Source organism: Dipodomys merriami, unplaced genomic scaffold (genome assembly GCF_024711535.1).
Source record: "Dipodomys merriami isolate MVZ:Mamm:240054 unplaced genomic scaffold, mDipMer1.0.p SCAF_7, whole genome shotgun sequence".
Taxonomy (NCBI): Eukaryota; Metazoa; Chordata; class Mammalia; order Rodentia; family Heteromyidae; genus Dipodomys; species Dipodomys merriami.
This window is the reverse complement of record NW_027206290.1, coordinates 38,839,714-38,860,938: the sequence shown is the minus strand read 5'-3', so window position 1 is coordinate 38,860,938 and position 21,225 is coordinate 38,839,714. Positions and strand designations below refer to the sequence as shown.

The window sequence follows — 21,225 nt, the reverse complement described above, 5'->3', positions numbered from 1 at the left end:
AGTAGAGATGTGGCTAACGTGGTAGAGCTCGAGCTTTGAGTGGAAAAAGTGAGAGCACAGGTCCCTGAATTCAAGCCCCAGTATAGTGTGCACACACACGTGTACACAGACGTACACACATGTGTGCACACACATGTGCACACATTACACTTTTTTTTTCAGGCAGGAAAAGAAGTTTATTTACTGAACTGTTGCCCCCACCGTACATGGTGGAGAGGCATGGCCGAAAAGGGACATTGCACTTTGAGAGGCCACAGATGCAGAGGGTGTGAAAATGTAGTCCTGCTCACATAGACGCCTTTTCTAAAATCCAAGAATGAAGACCACACACTTCACCTGCTTTCATCTGTCAGTTGCCTAAAGTTATAAATAGATGTCAAGCTCATCCCTCTTCTTTTAGCAGAGAAGGGTCACATTACAGGGGGCAAAGCGAAACGATAAAATGAGTGTCGGGATTTTTCGGTGTCAGCCATCCCTACTCTCTCTCTCTCTCTCTCTCTCTCTCTCTCTCTCTCTCTCTCTCTCTCTCTCTCTCTCTCTCTCTCTCTCTCTCTCTCTCTGTCGTGCTCTCCTAGAACCAAGGAGCCTTAGCAACAATGCCTCTGTTCAAACTGCCAGGTAGGTGTGCAGAAGAAGCGTTTGGAGAGCTCTGGTCCTATCATCTCAGTTTTGATAGTGCTGTACGTACAGCCCAGAATAACTTGAATAACACAGTTCAGGAGGAGGCAGAACAGCCTGTGTCTTTGTTTGCTTTCGTTTGGGAGGAGGTTGAGTTCCCGTAGGAAGCTGTGAGCTGGTTAAGGTATATGCTGCTAGTTTAAGCAAAATCTGGGCTGTAACATTTCTGAGAGGAGCTATATGCAATGTCTCTAGCTGAATAGTTCATGAGCACCAGATCTCCATGCATTCGGGTGGATTCACAACCCTGGGTTGGTAACAGAGTAGTTAAAAAATAGCAGTCATAAGTATGTTTCACTATAGAAAGCAATGCATGTGTCATGTGAAATAAAAGAAAAATTACACTGAAAATGAAAGTAATAAACTCCTTTAGAAAAATTGGAAAATAGAATTGAGGCTATGACTCGGGTAGTAGAGTACTACTTAGTGAGCGTGAGACATGGAGTTCAAAGCCTAGCAACACATCAAAAGATTAAAAAAAAAAAAAAAAAACAGGCACGGGTGGCTCATGCCTATAATCCTCGCCACTCAGGAGGCTGAGATCTGAGGATCGCAGTTCAAAGCCAGCCCATGCAGGAAAGTCGGTAAGACTGACTCTTTTGTTTTTTGGTTTATTTATTTATTTTGTTGGTCATGGGGCTTGAACTCGGCCTGAGCGCTGTCCCTCAGCTCTTCAGCTCAAGGCTAGCACCCTACCACTTGAGCCACAGCGCCACTTCTGGTTTTCTAGTGGTTTATTGGAGATAAGAGTCTCAGGGACCTTCCTACTAGAGCTGGCTTTGAACTGTAATCCTCAGATCCAGCCGCCTGAGTAGCTAGGATTACAGGTGTGAGCCACTGGAGCCTGGCGTCCTCAAGACTCTTATCTCCAATTAATCACAGAAAAAACTGGCAATGGCACTGTGGCTCAAGTGGTAGAACGCTAGCCTTGAGCAAAAAGGGGCTTAGGTACAGTGCCCCAGGCCCAGAGTTCAAGCCCCAGGACTGGCAAAAAGAAAAGAAAAGAAACACAAAACAGGAACAAAACAAACCAGGATCTGGGTGTGATGGCTCACACTTGGAATCCTAGCTAATCAAGAGACTGAGATCTGAAGATCAGGGTTTGAAGCCAGCCTGGGCTGGCTTCCAGTTAACCACCAAAAAGATGGAAGTGGAGCTGTGGCTCAAGTGGTAGAATGTTAGTCTTAAGTAAAAAGCTAAGTGAGACTCAAGGCCCTGAGTTCAAGCCCCAGTACTGACACAATAAATTAGATAGATAGATAGATAGATAGATAGATAGATAGATAGATAGATAGATAGATAGATAGATAGATAGACAGACAGATGTATTCCAGTGTTTCTGACTGTAGAGAAGTAGAAGCCTGTTCTGGAACCATGTCTCTTTTGTGTATAGTCTGTATGTTTGTATTCCAAAGCCCTAGCAAAAGCTACCCTGACTTCTGACAATTGTTCATATATTGTACCTTGTTTTATTTTACCTCATACAGCAGAAGGAAAACGTGAGTACCTTAGACTATTTTTTTACTGCTATTTGCCAGAATATCAATGAAAGAAGTGATATTTTTCCTTAATTCAGAAGCATGGTTATTTCTCATCAGTGTTTATTCAATTACACCATTCAAACAATAAAGATTAAGCCTGGTGGCTCATATTTGTAATCCCAGATACTCAGGCTGAAGTCTGATGCTCACCCTTGGAACCTAGCTTGAACAAATCTGAGACACTTACCACCAATTAATCTTGAATTAATAATGGTTAAATTATAGAGCTCCAGCCTTGAGCAAAAAAGCCAAACCAAGAGCACGAAGCCCTGAGTTCAAACCCTAGTATTGACTTACAAAGAAATTGAAAAGTAAACAAAGATTAATAATGACTGTAAAAAAAAATCCACACTTTCTTGGGTTGTAAAACACACAAAAATTAAAACGATGCAAAATACCCACTATGTGTTAAAGAGATCCCATAGGGCACTTAATTGACATTTTGAAATCAAACACCACAGATCTGCCGAGGGGAGTTTATTGAGTCTAGTTTTAAATAATCCTCAAGTGTACTGGAAAAAGATTTTCTGTTGTCAATTTTTGTGACCAGTTAAAGCTCATTTTAGATAGTACTCTTGCTTCATTGTCTGCTCCCACGATCTAAATTCCTGATGTATGTCATTTACTGACCGGTGGTGGGGCTGCCTCTGTTTCCCCTCTGACATGAGCTGAGGCAGAGGCCAGGCCTCCAAGGCAGTCTTGTCCACACGTTAATGCACACTGTGGAGAAATACACCTGCTTTTCTGGATGGGGTGGCTGAAGATGGAAGCATGATGATCTGCTCTCGAGGGCCTGGTACCTCTTCATGGTAGTCACCTGGTTTCTGAGTGGTAGTACATGGCTTTTGGAGGTCTGTCCTGAGGAAGCTTCATAACAACTTCCCAGAGCTGACGTACTAACCCTCTCCTTGTGAGGCTGAGCACCGAGTGCCCTGTGCTTGAGGCTATCTTGTCACCGGCATCTCCTCTCCACTCCAAGCCAGAGTTCTGCTCCCTCGTCCTGCTCCCCCTCCCCATTCTTTATCCAAATACAGATATTTTATCCTCAAGATGTTGCTATGCAGGCTGGGAATGTGGCTTAGTGGTATAGTGCTAGCCTTGAGCAAAAAGCTGAGGGACAGTGCCCAGGCCCCGAGTTCAAGCATCAGGACTGGGGAGGAAAAAATTCGCCACACAGACATCCATCCCATTATCTCAAGCAACAACAACAAGAATGAGTACCCATCTGTGCAAACCCACGGGACTGTTTTTCCTTGCCGAACTCAGTCTGTCACTTGACTGTATCAACTCATCCTTGAAAACACTAGCTTCCTCTGCCTTCCATGCCCACCGCCCCGCCTCCCTTCACCGCCACTGCTCCCAGAAGTATTTTTGAAAGGCCAGGCTCTCAAATTAGGGGTTCGGTTTCATGAGGTTGAAATAGCCACTTGGAAAGAAATATCAGCCATGTATTTTTTTGTAAACTAACTTCTGAGAGCAGCATTTCTACTTTTCAGCTCTTTAGAGTGGCTCCAAAAGACATGATCTTAGTGTAGAGCAAGGACAGGGCTGCATGGGACTATGACACAGATAGGGAGAAGTGGTTCGGGACATGCAAACCAACAGGATTTGTGTCGGGACCTGGTTGCTGCACCTCCTGCAGCATTCAGGTCCAGATGAAGATTCTGTGCCGTTGTCATCTTCATCATGGTGACTGGCTGGCCGCTCCCCGTGTGCCCTTCTCAGTGCACAACGCCTTCCCTCACAGCATGCCATGCACTCTTAGCAAGCGAGCACCTACTTGGAATGCTTGTGGGACAGCGCTATTTCTGGGAGTGGTTGGCAGGGGGGAAGGCCTTTTCCCCCATCAGCTGCCTGCTTAGTCATTCTGTTCATTTCTCTGTGGACCATGGTGCTTGCTGACGAGCTACTAACTGCCTCCCAAGATGCTTTCCATGGTCAGGCCCAGGCAGGCCTCTGTACTCAGTTGGACTGGCAGGACACTAATGCGGATCTCACCTGATGGCCGGGGGACAACGTTCTGGGTGGGAGCCAGGGGTTAATATACCTGCTTCCTCAGGTTCTAAGTCACACCAGCCATCCCTGTCTTAATGACTCAAAGCGAACCTCAAACTCCAGTGCTGCCAATCACATCCTTCCGTTGAACCTGGCGTTTCACTCTCCTTACAGCACTTCCACATGCATTAATTAATGATCACCCTCAGTGTCTGACAGCCCGCAGGTGTGAGCACCCTGCTCTGCAGACAACCAGACCAGAATAGCCCGGCATGAGTGGCTCACGTCTGTAATCCCAGCTACTCAGGAGGCTGAGATCTGAGGATTGTGATTCAAAGCCAGCCTGATCAGAAAAGTATGAGACTCTAATCTCTCATTAACCAGCAAAAAGCCCGAAGTAGAGTGTGGGTCAAGTAGTAGAGCACCTGCCTTGACTGAAAAAGCCAAGCAAGAGCTGGAGGCCCTGAGTTGAGACGCCCAGTAATCAGCCCAAAGTGTGTGTGGGGTGGGGGTACGAACACTAATGTTCGACAACCTCTTGCAGAAATCGATGATGCAATGCGCAGCTTTGCTGAGAAGGTCTTCGCCTCCGAGGTGAAGGATGAGGGAGGCCGGCATGAGCTCTCTCCCTTCGATGTGGACGAGATCTGTCCAATCTCTCTCCGGGAGATGCAGGCACACATGCTCCACATGGAGACTGTGTCGGTCTCCATGGAGGGGAGGAGGTGGGTAAGGGAAGGAGGGAGGGAGGGCCAGAGGAGGGGTGGGGAGGGCCCCAGGCAGGAAATTGGGGCAGGCAGGCCTCGGGCTCTCCATCCACAGCACCACCCAGGGCACCAGCAGTGGACACAGGAGCAGCGGGACTCCGGTGTGTCACCTCCTGACCCACTGGAGGCTCCTGTGCCATGCACACTGGGTGTGCACATGCTCACCACGGAGATGGGAGTGGGCACCCAGCCTCGGTGGGCTGCATGCTGGGTGGTGGAAGGCGCTGTGCCTGGGCGCCATGGCCATGCTCTGGCCAGCGCCCCACCTCCCCATTCACCACCACCTGCAATGAAGACTGCAGAGCTGACCCTTGTTCTTCAATTCCAAATGCAGAAAAAAGCGTTTCCAGGGGCGGAAGACTGTGAACCTGTCCATTCCTCAGAGCGAGACGTCATCCACCCAACTGTCCCACATCGACGACTTCATCTCCTCCTCTCCCACCTACCAGGAAGTGCCCGACTTCCAGAGGGTGCAGATCACAGGCGACTACGCCTCCGGGGTGAGGGGTCCTGACCGTGGGAAGCACAGCAGAGTCCTCCCTTGCAGCTCCATCATCCTCCCTTCCCACCGGCTCCTCCACTGGTGAACTCCAGCAGCGGCGAGGAATGGCTTACATTCCCACACTGCCATCCCCAGCCCTGGGCTGGTCTTGCTGGCGCTGCTGTAAGACAGGAAAGGAGGTCCCAAGAGTCCCAGGGGTGCCCAGCAGGGGCACGTCCTCTGGCATCCAAGGGGACGGGGAGAGGCTTCAGGTAGCATCCATCAACTAAAGAGAAGCAGATCTGAAAAGGAGTGCTGAGAGAGAAGAAAGGAAGCCAAGGTGCTGTGGCTCACACCTGTCCTCCTAGCTACTCAGGAGGCTGAGATCTGAGGGTTGACATTCGAAGCCAGCCTAGGCAGACAAATGTGAGAGACCTGTATCTCTAGTGAACCAGCAAAAAGCTCCTGAAGTGGAGCTGTGGCTCTAATAGTAGAGTGCCATAGCCATGTGGGGAAAATCCAAGCAAGAAGGAGGAGGAAGAGAAGGAAGAGGAGGAGGAAAAAGGCTGGGGGAAAAAGGAAGACAAGAGGTCATTAACAGAGGCTTTTGTTTTCTGCCCCAGTGAATGCTGGGATTTCAGGGCAGACCAGGCGCTCTTGCAGTAGATGCCAGGGGCACAGGATGGGAGGCCTCAGTCACAGCTGCCTGCCCACCCATCCCCCCAACAGATGGCCAAGGAATAAATCTCTGCCCCTCGGGTTTGCAGCGTCAGCCCGTCTTGGTGAAGCTGCCATTGAGCCACGGGTCCCTGCTCCAAATATAGCTCTGCCGAGCAGCCTGGAGCCCCTCTCATGTAACCCGCCATTCAGGCCACCTCAACATGCCAGAGCAATGAAACCAAGCAGTGCTCACTTCTCCTTATGGGACCAGGGTGGTCTGCAGACAACAGGGCTTTAGATACTCAACAGTTGACATGGGAATAGTAAATCGTGATAAGTCCATGGGACTTTGGAGGAGGCAGGAGTTCAAAAGAACATAAAGAAATGAGTGGATTGCCAGGCACTGCTGCCTCACCCTAGATCTGTCATCCTAGATGCTCAGAGGCTGAGATCCAGAGGATCTCCACCCAACGCCAGCCCAGGCAGAAATATCCAAGAGACTTCATCTCAAACCAGCAAAAAGCTGCACAAAAAGGTGTGACTCACTTGGTGGAACACCCACTGAGCAAACAAGCCAAGCGAGGGAAAGACCCTGAGTTCAAACCCCAGGACTGGCAAAAAAAAAAAAAAAAGTGTGTGTCTCCTTGTTTGGGGCCACACTGACCCCGAGACGTCTCCCTGGCAGGTGGCAGTGGAGGATTTTGAGGTGGTGTGTCAGGGGCTGTATCGAGCGCTGTGTATCCGGGAGAAGTACATGCGCAAGTCCTCGCAGAGGTTCCCCAAGACCCCATCCAAGTACCTGAGGAACATTGACGGCAAAGCGTGGGTGGCCATAGAGAGCTTCTACCCAGGTAACTGGCCCCTGTGTCACCCTCGCCGGGAAGAGAGGCTCTGGGTTAACTAACTCGGACTGGATTTTAAATAAGCTACCCAAGTCTGGCAATGGAGGCCTAGCTGCTCAGGAGGCTGAGATCCCAGGTTCAAAGCTAGCCTGGGCAGCCAAGTTCATGAGACTCTTATCTTCAATTAACCACCAAAAAGCTGAGGGGGGGGGGGGAGACGGGCAGCAGGTAGAACGGTGGCTCAAGTGTTAGAGCACTAATCTTGAGTGAAAAAGCCGAGGGACAAAGCCTAGGCCCTGAGTTCAAGCCCCAGCACCAACACAGAATAAACAAACAAGCCTCTAGAGTTGTGCATGGTAGTTTGTTGTTGAGTCACTGGAGGTAAGAATCCTATCAATTTGTTTTCCTCGGCTGGCTTTGAAATGAGATCCTCAGATCTCAGCCCCAGGTAGGATTACAGGCTTGAGACACAGGCCCCTCCCAGGAGAGGTGACTTTCTGATGTTTTCCTTGGGCCCAGGAGAAAGCCATGTGAGCGACAGTGTCCTGGAACCACAAGAGGCTGACGGTGCGGAATGCACTCCTGGCCTTCAGGGCTGAAGCTGTCAACAGGGGAAGGAAGCAGACATTAACCCACTTAATCCTTTTGAAAATCCTTAGGTAGACATCACATACCTGGCAAACATCTTCAAAATAAGAATCAACCCTTGTAAGGGGAGTAGACTGTATTTTCCTTTATAGTCTGACCACTCCGTGTGGAGGACACAGTGTTTGTAGGGGAATGGAATCCCTTCGGGTGATACAAGAAGGTGATTACAGGTCACGTAGAAGGGTTTTACAGATAGGTGCCTGGAGCTCACACCTGTCATCCCAGCTACTTAGGAAGATCTGAGGATCTCAGCTCAAAGCCAGCCTGGGCAGACAAATCCAAGAGACTCTTATCTCCAATTAACTATCAAAAAGGTGGAAGTTTGGGCTGGGAAGGTGGCTCAGTGGTAGAGTACTTGCCTTGCATGCATGAGGCCCTGGGTTTGATTCCTCAGCACCACATAAGCGGAAAAAGCCAGAAGTGGCACTGTGGCTCAAGAGGTGGAGCACTAGCCTTGAGCTGAAGAGCTGAGGGACAGCGCCCAGGCCCAGAGTTCAGGCCCCACAACTGGCAAAAAAAAAAAAAGGGGGTGGAAGTAGAGGTGTAGCTTAAATGGTAGAGCATCAGCTTAAATGAAAAAGACAAGTCAGAGCCCTGACTTTGAGCCTTAATACTGACACATACTAACACACAACATTTCTATCCAAATACTTTGGTTTAGGGAGACGTCTGACATTTGTGTGTGTGTGTGTGTGTGTGTGTCTGTGTGTCTGTGTGTCTGTGTGTCTGTGTGTCTGTGTCTATGTGTCTGTGTGCCTGTGTGCCTGTGTGTCTGTGTGTCTGTGTGTGTGCTTGCTTGCACATGTGTGAGCTAGAGGGGGACTTGAGCTCAGGGCCTGGCGCTGTCCCTTAGCTTTATCTGCTCAAGGCTGGTGCTCTGCCTTGAGCCACATTTCTATTTTGGCTTTTTGCTGGTTAACTAGAAATAAGTCTCACAGACTTTCCTGCACAGACAAGATTAGAACCTTGATCCTCAGATCTCAGTCTCCTGAGTAGCTAGGATTACAGATGTGAGCCACTGGCATCTGGCAGAGTCACCTTGGAAAAATTAATGTGAAAACACACAAAATAAAGTTGGATAATGACAACATATGAAGGATGGGATACCAAATAAGGAGATAAGCAGCATTTCGTGTTTTATTTTTCTGTGATCATTACCTCCAGTGCTGATATGTGACTGTGTTTTAGTCTTCACCCCTCCCCCAAAGAAGGGAGAAGACCCTTTCCGCACCGATGACCTTCCGGCCAACCTGGGCTGTCACCTCCAGATGAAGGGTGGCGTGGTTTACATCTACCCCAATGAAGCAGCGGCCAGCAAGAACGAGCCCACACCATACCCATACCCCAACCTGGACGAGTTCTTGGATGACATGAACTTCCTGCTTGCCTTAATTGCCCAAGGGCCAGTGTAAGTGCTACGGAGCCCTGTCAGTGTCGTGCTCACCTTGTCCAAACACCATTCCAAACCCTTCGTGTAGATTGTTTCTCTTTATGACGGCTTTATGTGGGATTTTTAATTTATATATATATATATATATATATATATATAATAATTGTTACTGAGATTGTGATTACATAAATTTCACATATTTCACAGTATTGTGGGATAGTGATATTAAGTTAGTCACAAGCACATTTTAACCTTCACAAGGCAAATTTCATTATCTTGGTCTATAAAGTTTGTGAATTCTATGAGCTTTGACAATACAGCTATTTCTTCCACATCAGATAGTATTTACATTTCTTTCCTTTTGCTGTTTCCTCTTTCCCTCTCATTCCCTCCGTCCCATAGCTGCCATTGAGTTACTTAGGTCATTTTCATCAATGTCCAGTGCAGCTGATGGGCCCCTCAGTTGTATATTTTCCTGTTTCCCTCTGATTATGTGTCCTCCTTCTAGCTTCCCTCAGATGTGCATATATATATATATATATACATACATACATACATACATACATATGTGTGTGTACACATCACATATATATGGTCAAGAACATGGGATCATTTAGTAAGGATATGACAAAATGAGTGGAGGTCCTTTATTTCTCAAGTCCTGTTTATGTTGTCATGTCTCCTTGCATTTTGAATTTAATATCCACATATCAGGGAGACCATGTGCCATTTGCCTCTCTGTTCTTGACTTTCTTCACTCAAAATGATTTCTTCTAGTTCCATCCATTTCCCTGTGAATGCCATTATTGGTGCATAATGGGTGCATTAATGGGTGCACAATATTCTATTTGTATAGGTACCACAACTTTTGGGTCCATTCGTCTGTGGTGGGGCATCTGGGTTGTTTCCATATCCTGCCTATTGTGAACAGTACAGCAATGAACATGGGTGTACAGGTGTCCTTGTCATATCCTGGTTCCTGTTGCTCAGGGTAGATGCCTAGGAGTGGTATGGCTGGGTCATAGAGGAGGCCTATATTTAGCTTTCTGAGGTACCAAAATCTGAGGATCTTGATTCAAAGTCAGCCACAGTAGAAAAGTCCGCAAGACTCTTATCTCCAATTAACCAGCACAAGAGTAGAGTGGAGCTGTGGCTCAAGTGGTAGATAAGCACTCTTGAGTGAAAAAGCCAAGAGCATGAGTCCCCAAGTTCAAGCCCCAGTACTGGCACAAAAGAAATGCCTCCAAAGTCCTCCCTCAAATTCTATCCAGCTTTAATGAAAAAAAACAGAGCTCAGTAGCCAGCTTGTTAAGGAACCTGAACATCTGATCCCATAGCTGTTTCCTGTGGGTCATTTGAGCCATGAGGACCTCGAAGCTGTGGCTATTTTCTGCATGTTTTGTTTCTGTTTTTTTCTTTAGAATTATGTAATTTTATTTTTCACAGTAAGACCTACACCCACCGGCGCCTAAAGTTCCTCTCATCCAAGTTCCAGGTTCATCAGATGCTGAACGAGATGGATGAGATGAAGGAGCTAAAGAACAATCCACACCGAGACTTCTACAACTGCAGGAAGGTAACTGGCCAGGCAGGGGGGCTGGGCAGCCAGGCAGAGAGCCAGGCCCCTCAGAGCTGGGAGTCCTCTTGGAGGACAACACCACTCTCTGATTGATCTAAAACTTCTCCAGGTAGTGAAAGCAAATGGATTATGTCTAAAAGATTAAAAGAATCATTTCTACTAGGCACCCACACCTGTGATCCTAGTTACTCAGAAGGCTGAGATCTGAGGATCATGGTTCAAAGCCAGCCAAAGCAGAAAGTCTAGAGAAGCTTACCTCCCAGGAAACACCAAAAAGCTAGAAAGGCAGCTGCAGCTCAAGTGATAGCCAGAAAAGCACAAGGAAAATCTGTGGTCCTGAGTTCAATCCCAGTAGTGGAACAAAAGAGAAAGAATTTATCTTTTACTTTAAGAAATAACTGAAATGTACTCTTTACCTGACTTATGTAACGTAACCCCTCTGTATATCACCTTAATAACAAGAATAAAACATTTTTTAAATGTGTCTACCACATATCCTGTGCCATGGCTTTGGAACAAAGCATGATATGCGTGTGTGTGTGTTGGTACTAGGGCTTGAACCCAAGATGTCATGCTTGCTCTGCATGTGAGTACTGCCTCGAGCCTCGCTGTTTACTGGTTACGCTGCAGATTAATTCTTGCAGCCTTTCTGTCTGAGCTGGCTGCTAAGAGTTCTCCAGATCTCAGCCTCCCATATTGTTTGGATCCCAGCTGTAGGCAGTGGATCCCTTGTCTGAGAAGGGAGCTGTAATGGCAGCATTTCCAGTGGGGAGGATGGGTGTGTAACTCCAGAAGTAAACAGCACACTGCATGTAATCCAGATGCCACATGTGTGTGTGTGTGTGTGTGTGTGTGTGTGTGTGTGTGTGTGTATGTACATCCTAGAGCTTGAACTCAGGAACTTGGTGCTGACCCTTAGTTTTTTCACTCAAGGCTGGTGCTCTACCACTTGAGCCACAGCTCCACTTCTGACTCTTTGGTGGTTTGTTGGAGATAAAAGTCTCCTGCATGGACTTTCCCGCCTAGGCTGGCTTTGAATCTTGATCCTCAGCTCTCAGCCTCAGGAGTAGCTGGGATTACAAGTGTGAGCCATCGGCCCATTTTCATATCCTGTGACTCACTCCCTTCTCCTGTCTCAGGGTGCTGCAGGTGCCTCAGCCTGTCCCGTGTCCTGGAGCTCACTGCTGGTTTTTTCTCTGTGCACACAGGTGGACACCCACATCCACGCGGCAGCCTGCATGAACCAGAAACATCTCTTGCGCTTTATTAAGAAATCCTACCAGGTGGATGCAGACAGAGTGGTCTATAGCACCAAAGAGAAGAAGTTGACCTTAAAGGAGCTTTTTGCTAAATTAAAAATGCATCCGTATGACCTGACGGTTGACTCTCTGGATGTTCACGCTGTAGGTTGGACAGATGTTGTTCCGCTCTCCCTTACTATAGCTCCCCTTTCTCTACCTCAGCTGGCTTTGAGGACCACTCACGGCCGATTGTGCCCGAGTCCATGGCTGGAATCCAGTCTCTTCCGTGCCTGTGCCTGTGCCCGTGCTGCCTGGTCACTGCCTGGCCGGCCCTGCCGCTCATGCAGCACCGCTGCTCTTTCCTAACTCAGGGGCGCCAGACGTTCCAGCGCTTTGACAAGTTCAACGACAAGTACAACCCCGTGGGGGCCAGCGAGTTGCGGGACCTCTACCTGAAGACAGACAACTTTATCAACGGGGAGTACTTTGCCACCATCATCAAGGTGGGTGCCGGGCATAGTTCCGGAGGAGGCAGGGGTGGGGCTGGCTTAATCTCTCATCCCTTAACCTTTGATGCTTTTCCACCCCCTTTCACATGTGCTGTCTGGAGTGCCCTGCTGTTCAGCCTACGTCCCTCAGGCCTGCCTGCCCGAGGACTGGCATGAGCTCCTGGCTTTGTACTCCCCTCTCTCTCTTCAGGAAGTTGGCACAGACCTGGTGGAGGCCAAGTACCAGCACGCAGAGCCCCGCCTGTCCATCTATGGCCGCAGCCCTGACGAGTGGAGCAAACTCGCCTCCTGGTTTGTCTGCAACCGTATCCACTGCCCCAACATGACGTGGATGATCCAGGTCCCCAGGATCTAGTACGTGCCCAACCCCAACACAGCCTGCCCGTCCCCAACACAGCAGGAAGGAGGCATGCAGCTGGTGGGTCTCACCTGTAATCCCTGCTACTTAGAGGGCTGAGATCTGAGGCTCACGGTTTGAAGCCAGCCCAGGTGGGAAAATTGGGAGTGACTATTATTCTAATGAAACAGCAAAAATCTGAAATAGGGGTGTGGCTCAAGTGGTAGAGCCAGCCTTGAATGGAAAAAAGCCAAGTGAAAGTATAAGGCATGCACGCACACACACACACACACACATGCATACACACATGCACACACACATGCACACACTTGCACACTGTACAGATCACCAGGTCAAAAACCAGTCCTAGGGACTAGATGCTTGGATTTACCCCACATGGTTCAGTGCTCTCTACCAAACAGGAGGAAGGTTATTTCAGTGCAGTTTTCTAGCCGGAAACTAAGAACTGCATACATTTTAGAACACACACCTTGGTATTTTTTTGGGGGGGAGGGGGGGACTCTGGTCATGGGGCCTGAACTCTGGGCCTGAGTGCTGTCCCTCAGCTCTTCAGCTCAAGGCTAGTGCTCTACCACTTGAGCCACAGCACCACTTCTGGCTTTTTTCTTTTTGCTTATGTGGTGCTGAGGAATTGAACCCAGGGCCTCATGCATGCAAGGCAAGCACTCTACCACTGAGCCACCTTCCCAGCCCCGACACCTTGGTATTTTTTCATGTCCCATGTTCATTTGCACTGAGCAGGGACCTCTCCACTGTCTGCCTGATGAGCCCGCATGACCTGGGCTAGCCTGGAACTGGGTGCCCCCTGCCTCAGGCCCAGCTCGCCCTCCCCAGAACCCTCCCGACAGGTGCTGGCTGCCTGACCACAGCACTACAGTGCTCCACACTGGCTCCTCCATCCCGGAGCTCTTCAGCTTAAGGCTGGCACTCTACCACTTCAGTCACAGCACCACTTCTGGCTTTTTCTGCTTATGTGGTGCTGAGAAATCAAACCCAGGGCCTCATGCATGTGAGGCAAACACTCTACCACTGAGCCACCTTCCCAGTCCCAGCACCTGGAACTTTTATCTAGCTCCTTTCCATACTCTCTGGCACCCCCCCCCCCGCAACTCCCCCCCCACTCTCCCTCTGGCCCCCTGTACGTGGGGCCTGGGCTTGGTCACCACATCACACCCTAGCCATGTAGCATGTGACCTCCCTACGCCTCAAGAGAGGCAAAAATGGTGCCCAAGTCACAACACAGTTCCTAGGAAGGCCAGCCTAGGGTTTTGTGGTGGTTTTTTTTTTTTTTTTTTTTTTTTTTTTTTTGCCAGTACTCAGGCTTAAACACAGGGCTTTTTGTTCCACTCAAGGTTAGCACTCTACCACTTGAGTCAAGTTTCCACTCTGGCTTCTGGATAATTGGAGAAATCAATGTCAGCTTTGTCTGCCCTAGGCTGGCTTTGAACTGTGATCCTCAGATCTCAGTCTCCTGAGCCACTGGCAGCTGCCTAGTTAATACTTTTCATAACTGAGAAAAGTGACTGTGCCACTTGAAGAGCTGACGCTCGTTGTGATCCCAGAAGGGAGCCCTCGATAACCAACCAGGCTAGCTGCCTTTTCCACCATGCACCCCTGAACTTCCAGCATGCCCCTGTTGTGCTCCTCATTCTCTGTAGACAAGATAGGAGCCCCTGGTCTGTTCCTCAGACCAGCCTAAGCTTGAAGCACATTCTGTCCAACTTCAGCGATGCCACCTCCAGATGGACTTTGCAAAGCCAAGAATTTGATAATGACAGCCTTTGTTTTTGTTTTTGTTTTGTTTTTTGCTGGTCCTGGACCTTGAACTCAGGGCCTGGCTTCTGTCCTTGAGCCTCTCTGTGCTCAAGGAAGTCACTGTACCACTTTGAGCCACAGTGCCACTTCGGCTTTTTCTGTGTATGTAGTACTGAGGAATCAAACCCAGGGCTTCATGCATGCTCGGCAAGCACTCTACCACTGAGCCACCTTCCCAGCCCATGACAGCCTTCTTGACGGGCATTTAGGAAGAATACAGAGGGCAGATGTGGTCAAGGCATTGTGTGTGTGTGTGTATGCATGTGCATGAGCACACACCAGTCCTAGGACTTGAACTCAGGGCCTTGCACTCTTACTTGGTGTTTGTGCTCAAGGCTGGTACTCTACCACTTGAGCCACAGCTCCACTTTTGGCTGTTTGCTGGTTAACTGGAAATGAATTTTCTGCCCAGGCTGGGCTTCAAATTGTGATCCTCAGATCTCAGCCTTCTGAGTAGCCAGGATGACAGGTGTGAGCCACAGATGCCCGGCTCTGAATCATCATCCCCCACACAAGTACTTGGTCCTTGATTCCCTACCCTGGAGCCGTCAACCCTAAAATGTTTCCTTTATGTTTAATTTCCTCTACTTCTTGCCTTCAGCGATGTATTCCGAACAAAGAATTTCCTGCCACACTTTGGAAAGATGCTGGAGAATATTTTCATGCCAGTGTTCGAAGCCACCATCAACCCCCAGGCTCACCCGGAGCTCAGCGTCTTCCTCAAGCATGTAAGCCTGACCCCTGCACGCAGGCCTACCTGTAGGGAGGTGCTCGGGAACTTATCCCTCCCCACCATGGTTACATCCTTGTGTTTATGTGTTTATACCTCCTCCTTTCCTTGAAAGTTTTCCCTCTTCTATGTTTGTTTGTGCCTGAACAGGGGCTTGAACACAGGGTCTTACATTCTGGGTTGGCTTTTTCACACAAGGCTGGTACTTTACCATTTGAGCCACAGCTTTTTGCTGGTTAATCATAGACCAGAGTCTCATGGGCTATCCCACCCAAGGTGCTTGGAACCTCAAGCCTCAGATCTCAGCCTCCTGGGTAGCTAGTATTGGAGGTGTGAGCCACTGGTACCTGGCCTGAAAGTCTGTTTCTTGACAGATTACTGGCTTTGACAGCGTGGATGATGAGTCCAAACACAGTGGCCACATGTTCTCCTCCAAGAGTCCCAAACCTGAGGACTGGACAATGGAAAAGAATCCATCCTACACCTACTATGCCTACTACATGTATGCAAACATCACCATACTCAATAGCCTGCGAAAGTAAGTACCACCCACCCCGCTGGGGGAGTGGCTCCCTCCAGCTCTTTCCTCCTGCCCTGTGGTTCTCTGTCCAGGGCCTCCACGCACCTGTGTGGTATTTCTGATTGGCCTAAACCACACATTTCTTTCCTTAATTTTTCCTTCAGTTTATTCATTTAGGGCCAGGAATAGACACTCTTGTTGCTTTCAGTAACTTACTTATCTTGCATTGGAAATTTAGATATTTGCACTTTTCACTTATTCAATTTATTATAAAACCTCTTGTGTCTTACTCTTCTACATATCTCTGGGTAAGGAACAGATGAAATCATAATGGTTATAATGCCCCAGAAGACAAGTCTGATTCACTCTTATCTCCAATGAATCAGCACAAAGCCAGAAGTAGAGGTGTGGCTCAAGTGGCAGAACCAGCTGAGAGCAAGAAGGCCAGCAGAGTCTGAGGCCCTGAGTTCAAGCCTCAGTACCTGCACACATGGAAAGGTTTCTAGTCAGATAGTTAAGACAATGATTTTGAATCATGTGTCCCCAAATCCTTACAGTACAGCTGCTCCCTTCCCAACTGTTGATTTTTTGTTTTTTGTTTGGTTGTGGGACTTGAACTCTGGGCCTGGGCACTGTCCCTGAGCTCTTCAACCCAAGGCTAGTCCTCTACCACTTGAGCCACAGTGCCACTTCCAGCTTTTTCTGTGTATGTGGTGCTGAGGAATCGAACCCAGGACCTCATGCTTGCAAGGCAAGCACTCTACCGCTGAGCCAACCTTCCCAGCCCAACTATTGATTTTTTTTTAGACCCTGAAGTTCCTACAGTGGTTTCCTCTCCGCAGGGAGCGTGGCATGAACACGTTTCTGTTCCGGCCTCACTGTGGAGAAGCTGGGGCTCTCACCCACCTCATGACAGCGTTCATGATAGCGGATAATATCTCTCATGGCCTCAACTTAAAAAAGGTGAGTTGGAGGCACTTCTTTTTCCTTTTGTGTTTTGTTTTGTTTGGGTTTGGGGCTTGAACTCAGGGCCTGGGTGTTGTCCCTGAGCTCTTTCACTCAAGGCTAGTGCTCTACCACTTTGAGCCATAGCACTACTTCTGGGCTTTGAGTGGTTAACTGGAGATTAAGAATCTCATGGATTTTCCTGCCCGGGCTGGCTTGGAATCACAATCCTCAGATCTCAGCCTCCTGAGTAGCTAGGATTACAGGTGTGAGCCACCAGCCCCTTTAGATTGGAGTTGGAGGTATCTTCTTTGCCCTGCTACCGCGGGGTTACAAGTCCTTACCAACACTGGGATCTAATTCATGTAGAGCATAATTTTTTTTTTGCCAGTCTTGGGTCTTGAACTCAGGGCCTGAGCACTGTCCCTGAGCTTCTTTTGCTCAAGGCTAGCACTTTACCACTTGCCAGCTTTTTCTGTGTATGTGGTACTGAGGAGGGCTTATGCATGCTAGGCAAGCACTCTACCACTGAGCATAAGTTTTTCAGTTGAGCACTGGTGGCTCACACCTGTAATTCCAACTACTCAGAAGGCTGAGAGCTGAGGAACAAGGTTCAAAGTCAGCTAAGATAGAAAAGTCTGTGGGACTCTTATCTCCAATTATTCAATAGAAAGCCAGAAGTGGAGAAGTGGCTCAAGTGGTAGAGCACCAGCCTTGAGAGGAAAAAGCTAAGGGTCAGAGCCCAGGCCCTGAGTTCAAGCCCTAGTTGCTGCTCGAGCTGAGTTAATACAGATCACAAAAGAATTCTAACTCAGACTCTGCCAGGAATAAGTCCGAGGCAGCCTGGCTTCCCCTGAGCTAGATCAGGCCAGATTTCTTGTTAGAGCATGCGTTCGAATGTCTCTTGTAGGAGTAAGAGCTTTCGTGTAGCTAGGAAAAAAGCTCTCAGGGCAGAGTCTTTGAGCTAAGTCAGATAGCACAGACAAGAGATGGAGCAAATTAAAGCTCAAATTTAAACAACTCTTGGGTGGATTCATACTTCAGAAGATGAATGATGCAAGATACATTTATTTTAAATAGTTTTCATATTAAAAATACTAAAATCCTTCTTTACTAGAGTTAAAGAGCGACTGTGTTGTTGAAAGTGAACTGAGAAGCTGGCTGGGGCATGAAGTTCTGTCTGTCTGTTAATGTTTCTCCCCTTTCTTTTCAGAGTGCGGTGTTGCAGTACTTGTTTTTCTTAGCCCAGATTCCCATTGCTATGTCGCCGTTAAGTAACAACAGCCTTTTTCTCGAATATGCCAAAAATCCCTTTCTAGATTTCCTCCAGAAAGGGCTAATGATCTCCCTGTCTACAGATGACCCCATGCAATTCCACTTCACTAAGGTATACATGTGTGATTATTTATCTAGCGCTGTACTGAGGCTTGAACTCAGGGCCTCAAACTTTTGCTTAGCTTTTTTTGCTCAAGGCTAGTGCTCTACCAATTGAGCTACAGCTTCACTTCTAGCTTTTTGGTGGTTCACTGGAGATAAAGTCTCTTGGACTTTTCCTGCCAAGGCGGGCTTTGAACTCAGATCCTCAGCTCTCAGCCTCTTTTTTTTTTTTTTTTTTTGTCGGTCGTGGGGCTTGAACTCTGGGCCTGGGCGCTGTCCCTCAGCTCTTCAGCTCAAGGCGAGCGCTCTACCACTTGAGCTACAGCGCCACTTCCGGTTTTCTGGTGGTTTATTGGAGATAGGAGTCTCACGGTCTCTCCTGCCCGGGCTGGCTTTGAACCGCGATCCTCAGATCTCAGCCTCCTGAGTAGCTAGGATTACAGGCGTGAGCCACCAGCGCCCGGCTAGCTCTCAGCCTCTTGAGTAGCTGACATGACAGGTATGAGCTACTGGTGCCTGCCTTACATGTGAGATCTTGAGCAATACAAGTATGTTTTACTGAGCCATTATTTTCCACCCTAAACATGAAAGCCAAATGAAGATACTTCATTATTGTCATTGTAAGGTACATATCATTTCTTTTGTTAATGCATTCTTCCTCTCTTTCTCCACTTAAAAAAAATTACTGCAGGAGCCCCTGATGGAAGAATACGCCATTGCTGCCCAGGTCTTCAAGCTGAGCACTTGTGACATGTGCGAAGTAGCGAGAAACAGTGTTCTGCAGTGCGGGCTTTCTCACCAGGTATATCTGTCCTTCACTGGCTCCTCCTCTGGATGGAGGGTCTGATGACTTGAATGCTGGAAAATCAGTTGGGGACACACATACAGAAAAGCTGTCCTATGGGCTGGGCACAATGGTTCACATCTGTAGTCTTAGGTGCTTGGGAGGCAGAGATAGGATGATCACCATTCCAGGCTAGTCTAACATTCTTGACAGTTAACTGGAGGTAGAGTCTTTCTGACTTTTCGGCCGGGGCTGGCTTCAAATGGCGATTCTCAGATCTCTGTGTCCTGAGAAAGTAGGCCTACAGGAGTAGGACGCAGATGCTAGCCTGGGAGATGCAATCACTGCCTGCATCAAGGTTAAAAGCAACAACAATCTGCTTCTGTGTATCTTGCAGGAGAAAGTCAAGTTTCTGGGTGACAATTACCTTGAGGAAGGACCACTTGGCAACGACATCCGGAGAACAAATGTGGCCCAGATCCGCATGGCCTATCGCTACGAGACCTGGTGTTATGAGCTCAATTTAATGGCAGAGGGCCTTAAATCCACAGAATAAAGTAAATAAGTTATACCAGGCATGACACTTCTGCTGTGGTGTCTCAATCAGCACTGGTTATCGAATCCCTATTAGAAGCCCAGGACTGGGCTGGGAAGGTGGCTCAGTGGTAGAGCACTTTCCTTGCATGCCTGAGGCCCTGGGTTTGATTCCTCAGCACCACATAAACAAAAAGAAAAAAGCCAGAAGTGGCGCTATGGCTCAAGTGGTAGAGCGCTAGCCTTGAGCTGAAGAGCTGAGGGACAGCGCCCAGGCCCAGAGTTCAGGCCCCATGACCGGACCCCCCCCCCAAAAAAAAAAAAAAAAGAATCTAGAAGCCCAGGATTAAATAAGATGCTTCACAGATACAATTTCACTGAATCTTTTCCATAACTTGATAAAGCAGATATTGTGAGAAAGGTGAATAAAATTAGTAAGGCTAACCACTCAGAGGAGAAAACACCTATTGACAACTAGGTTTGTCTGATTCCAGAAGCTCTGTAACTTTCAGGAATAACCGTTATCAAAGCCAGCTAAAGCTGGCACCTAAGGCTCACACCTGTAATCTTAGCTCCTCAGGAAGCTGAGATCTGAGGATCTGTTGAAAGCCAGCCTGGGCAGAAAAGTCAGTGTGAAGTCGGGCACTGGTGGCTCACGCTGTAATCTTAGCTACTCAAGGAGGCTGATATCTGAGGATCACGGTTCAAAGCCAGCCTAGGCAGGAAAGTCTGTGAGACTCTTATCTCCAATGAACCACCAGGAAATGGGAAGTGGCTCAAGTGGTAGAGTGCTAGCCTTGAGCTGAAGAACTGAGGGCCAGCACCCAGGCCTAGAGTTCAAACCCCACAACTGACAAAAAAGAAAAAAGAAAGAAAAAAAGAAAGAGAGAGAGAGAGAGGGAGGAAGGGAGGGAGGAAAGAAGGAAAAGTTCATGTGACTTCATCTTCAATTAACTACACATACACACAAAAACAAAACAGAAGTTGAGCTGTGGCTTAAGTAGTAAAAATGCTAAATGAGAGAAAGCAGGCCTTGAGTTCAAACCCAACTACCAGAACAAAAAAAGCCAACTACAAATGCATGCGAATGCCTTGATACTGAGAAAATACAGGGTTTTAGTTAATAGAATCAAACCTCATTAAGGCACTCAGAATCATTTTAAAGCTCTTTGACACAGAAGTATAGTGGCACAGACCAAGAGAGAATAGGCACTTGCCAATATAGACATCAGCATTTATGAGTCCTTCTCGGGGGAGGATTTGTCTTAGAAGGGGATTCTCGAAGTTACACATGTAACTTTCCAGCAGTATACCTATTACTCTTTAGGAGAAACTCCAGATATCCAGATTCTATTTCCAAACATATAACTATGTTGCCACCTAGTGGCAGGGCTGATACTTCAATTTATTTGATAAGCAATGATTGATTCAAATGCAAAGTCTCAGGTTCTAGACATTGAAGACATAGAGAATAGGTCTTCGTTTCTCCCTTCAAGTTACTCATGTCCGGGCTGGGAAGGTGGCTCAGTGGTAGAGCGCTTGCCTTGCATGATCAGGCCCTGGGTTCGATTCCTCAGCACCACATAAGAAAAAAGCCGGAAGTGGCGCTGTGGCTCAAATGGTAGAGCACTAGCCTTGAGCTGAAGAGCTGAGAGACAGCGCCCAGGCCCGGAGTTCAGGCACCATGACCGGACCCCCCCCCCCAAAAAAAAAAGTTAGTCATGTCATGAAGTTCGTTACAGCACGCGACTACAAAATGAAAAGAGGAATTTTGTGGAACATCTCAGAAGTAATGATGTTTCAAAAATAAAAACAATTCTTCAGGCTTCCA

At 48.0% G+C, this 21,225-nt stretch overlaps 1 protein-coding gene across 2 annotated transcripts; it reads left to right on the top strand.

Annotated features, from left to right (window-relative positions):
- The first annotated feature begins 577 nt into the window (after positions 1–577).
- On the top strand, positions 578–19,416 carry Ampd1 (adenosine monophosphate deaminase 1). 2 transcript variants are annotated; one of them, XM_070007480.1, is made up of 16 exons: positions 597–618; positions 2,166–2,177; positions 4,759–4,939; positions 5,316–5,481; positions 6,808–6,973; positions 8,801–9,020; positions 10,449–10,578; positions 11,790–11,984; positions 12,194–12,325; positions 12,522–12,685; positions 15,106–15,232; positions 15,609–15,772; positions 16,597–16,717; positions 17,913–18,086; positions 18,768–18,878; positions 19,258–19,416. In XM_070007480.1, the coding sequence occupies exons 1-16, from the start codon at positions 597–599 to the stop codon at positions 19,414–19,416; spliced, it is 2,244 nt and encodes a 747-aa protein (XP_069863581.1). The 2 variants fall into 2 exon arrangements, with proteins under 2 accessions (XP_069863580.1, XP_069863581.1); XM_070007479.1 differs by lacking the exon at positions 2,166–2,177 and having other exon boundaries at positions 578–618.
- Positions 19,417–21,225: the final 1,809 nt, after the last annotated feature.

What these genes read in the sequence shown, in the direction of transcription:
- Ampd1 (XM_070007480.1), top strand. Translation starts at nt 597, where the DNA reads ATGCCTCTGTTCAAACTGCCAG. An exon ending in ACTCTCTGGATGTTCACGCT is followed by an intron (nt 11,985 to 12,193) that starts GTAGGTTGGACA and finishes TTCCTAACTCAG; the next exon opens with GGGCGCCAGACGTTCCAGCG. An exon ending in ATACTCAATAGCCTGCGAAA is followed by an intron (nt 15,773 to 16,596) that starts GTAAGTACCACC and finishes TCCTCTCCGCAG; the next exon opens with GGAGCGTGGCATGAACACGT.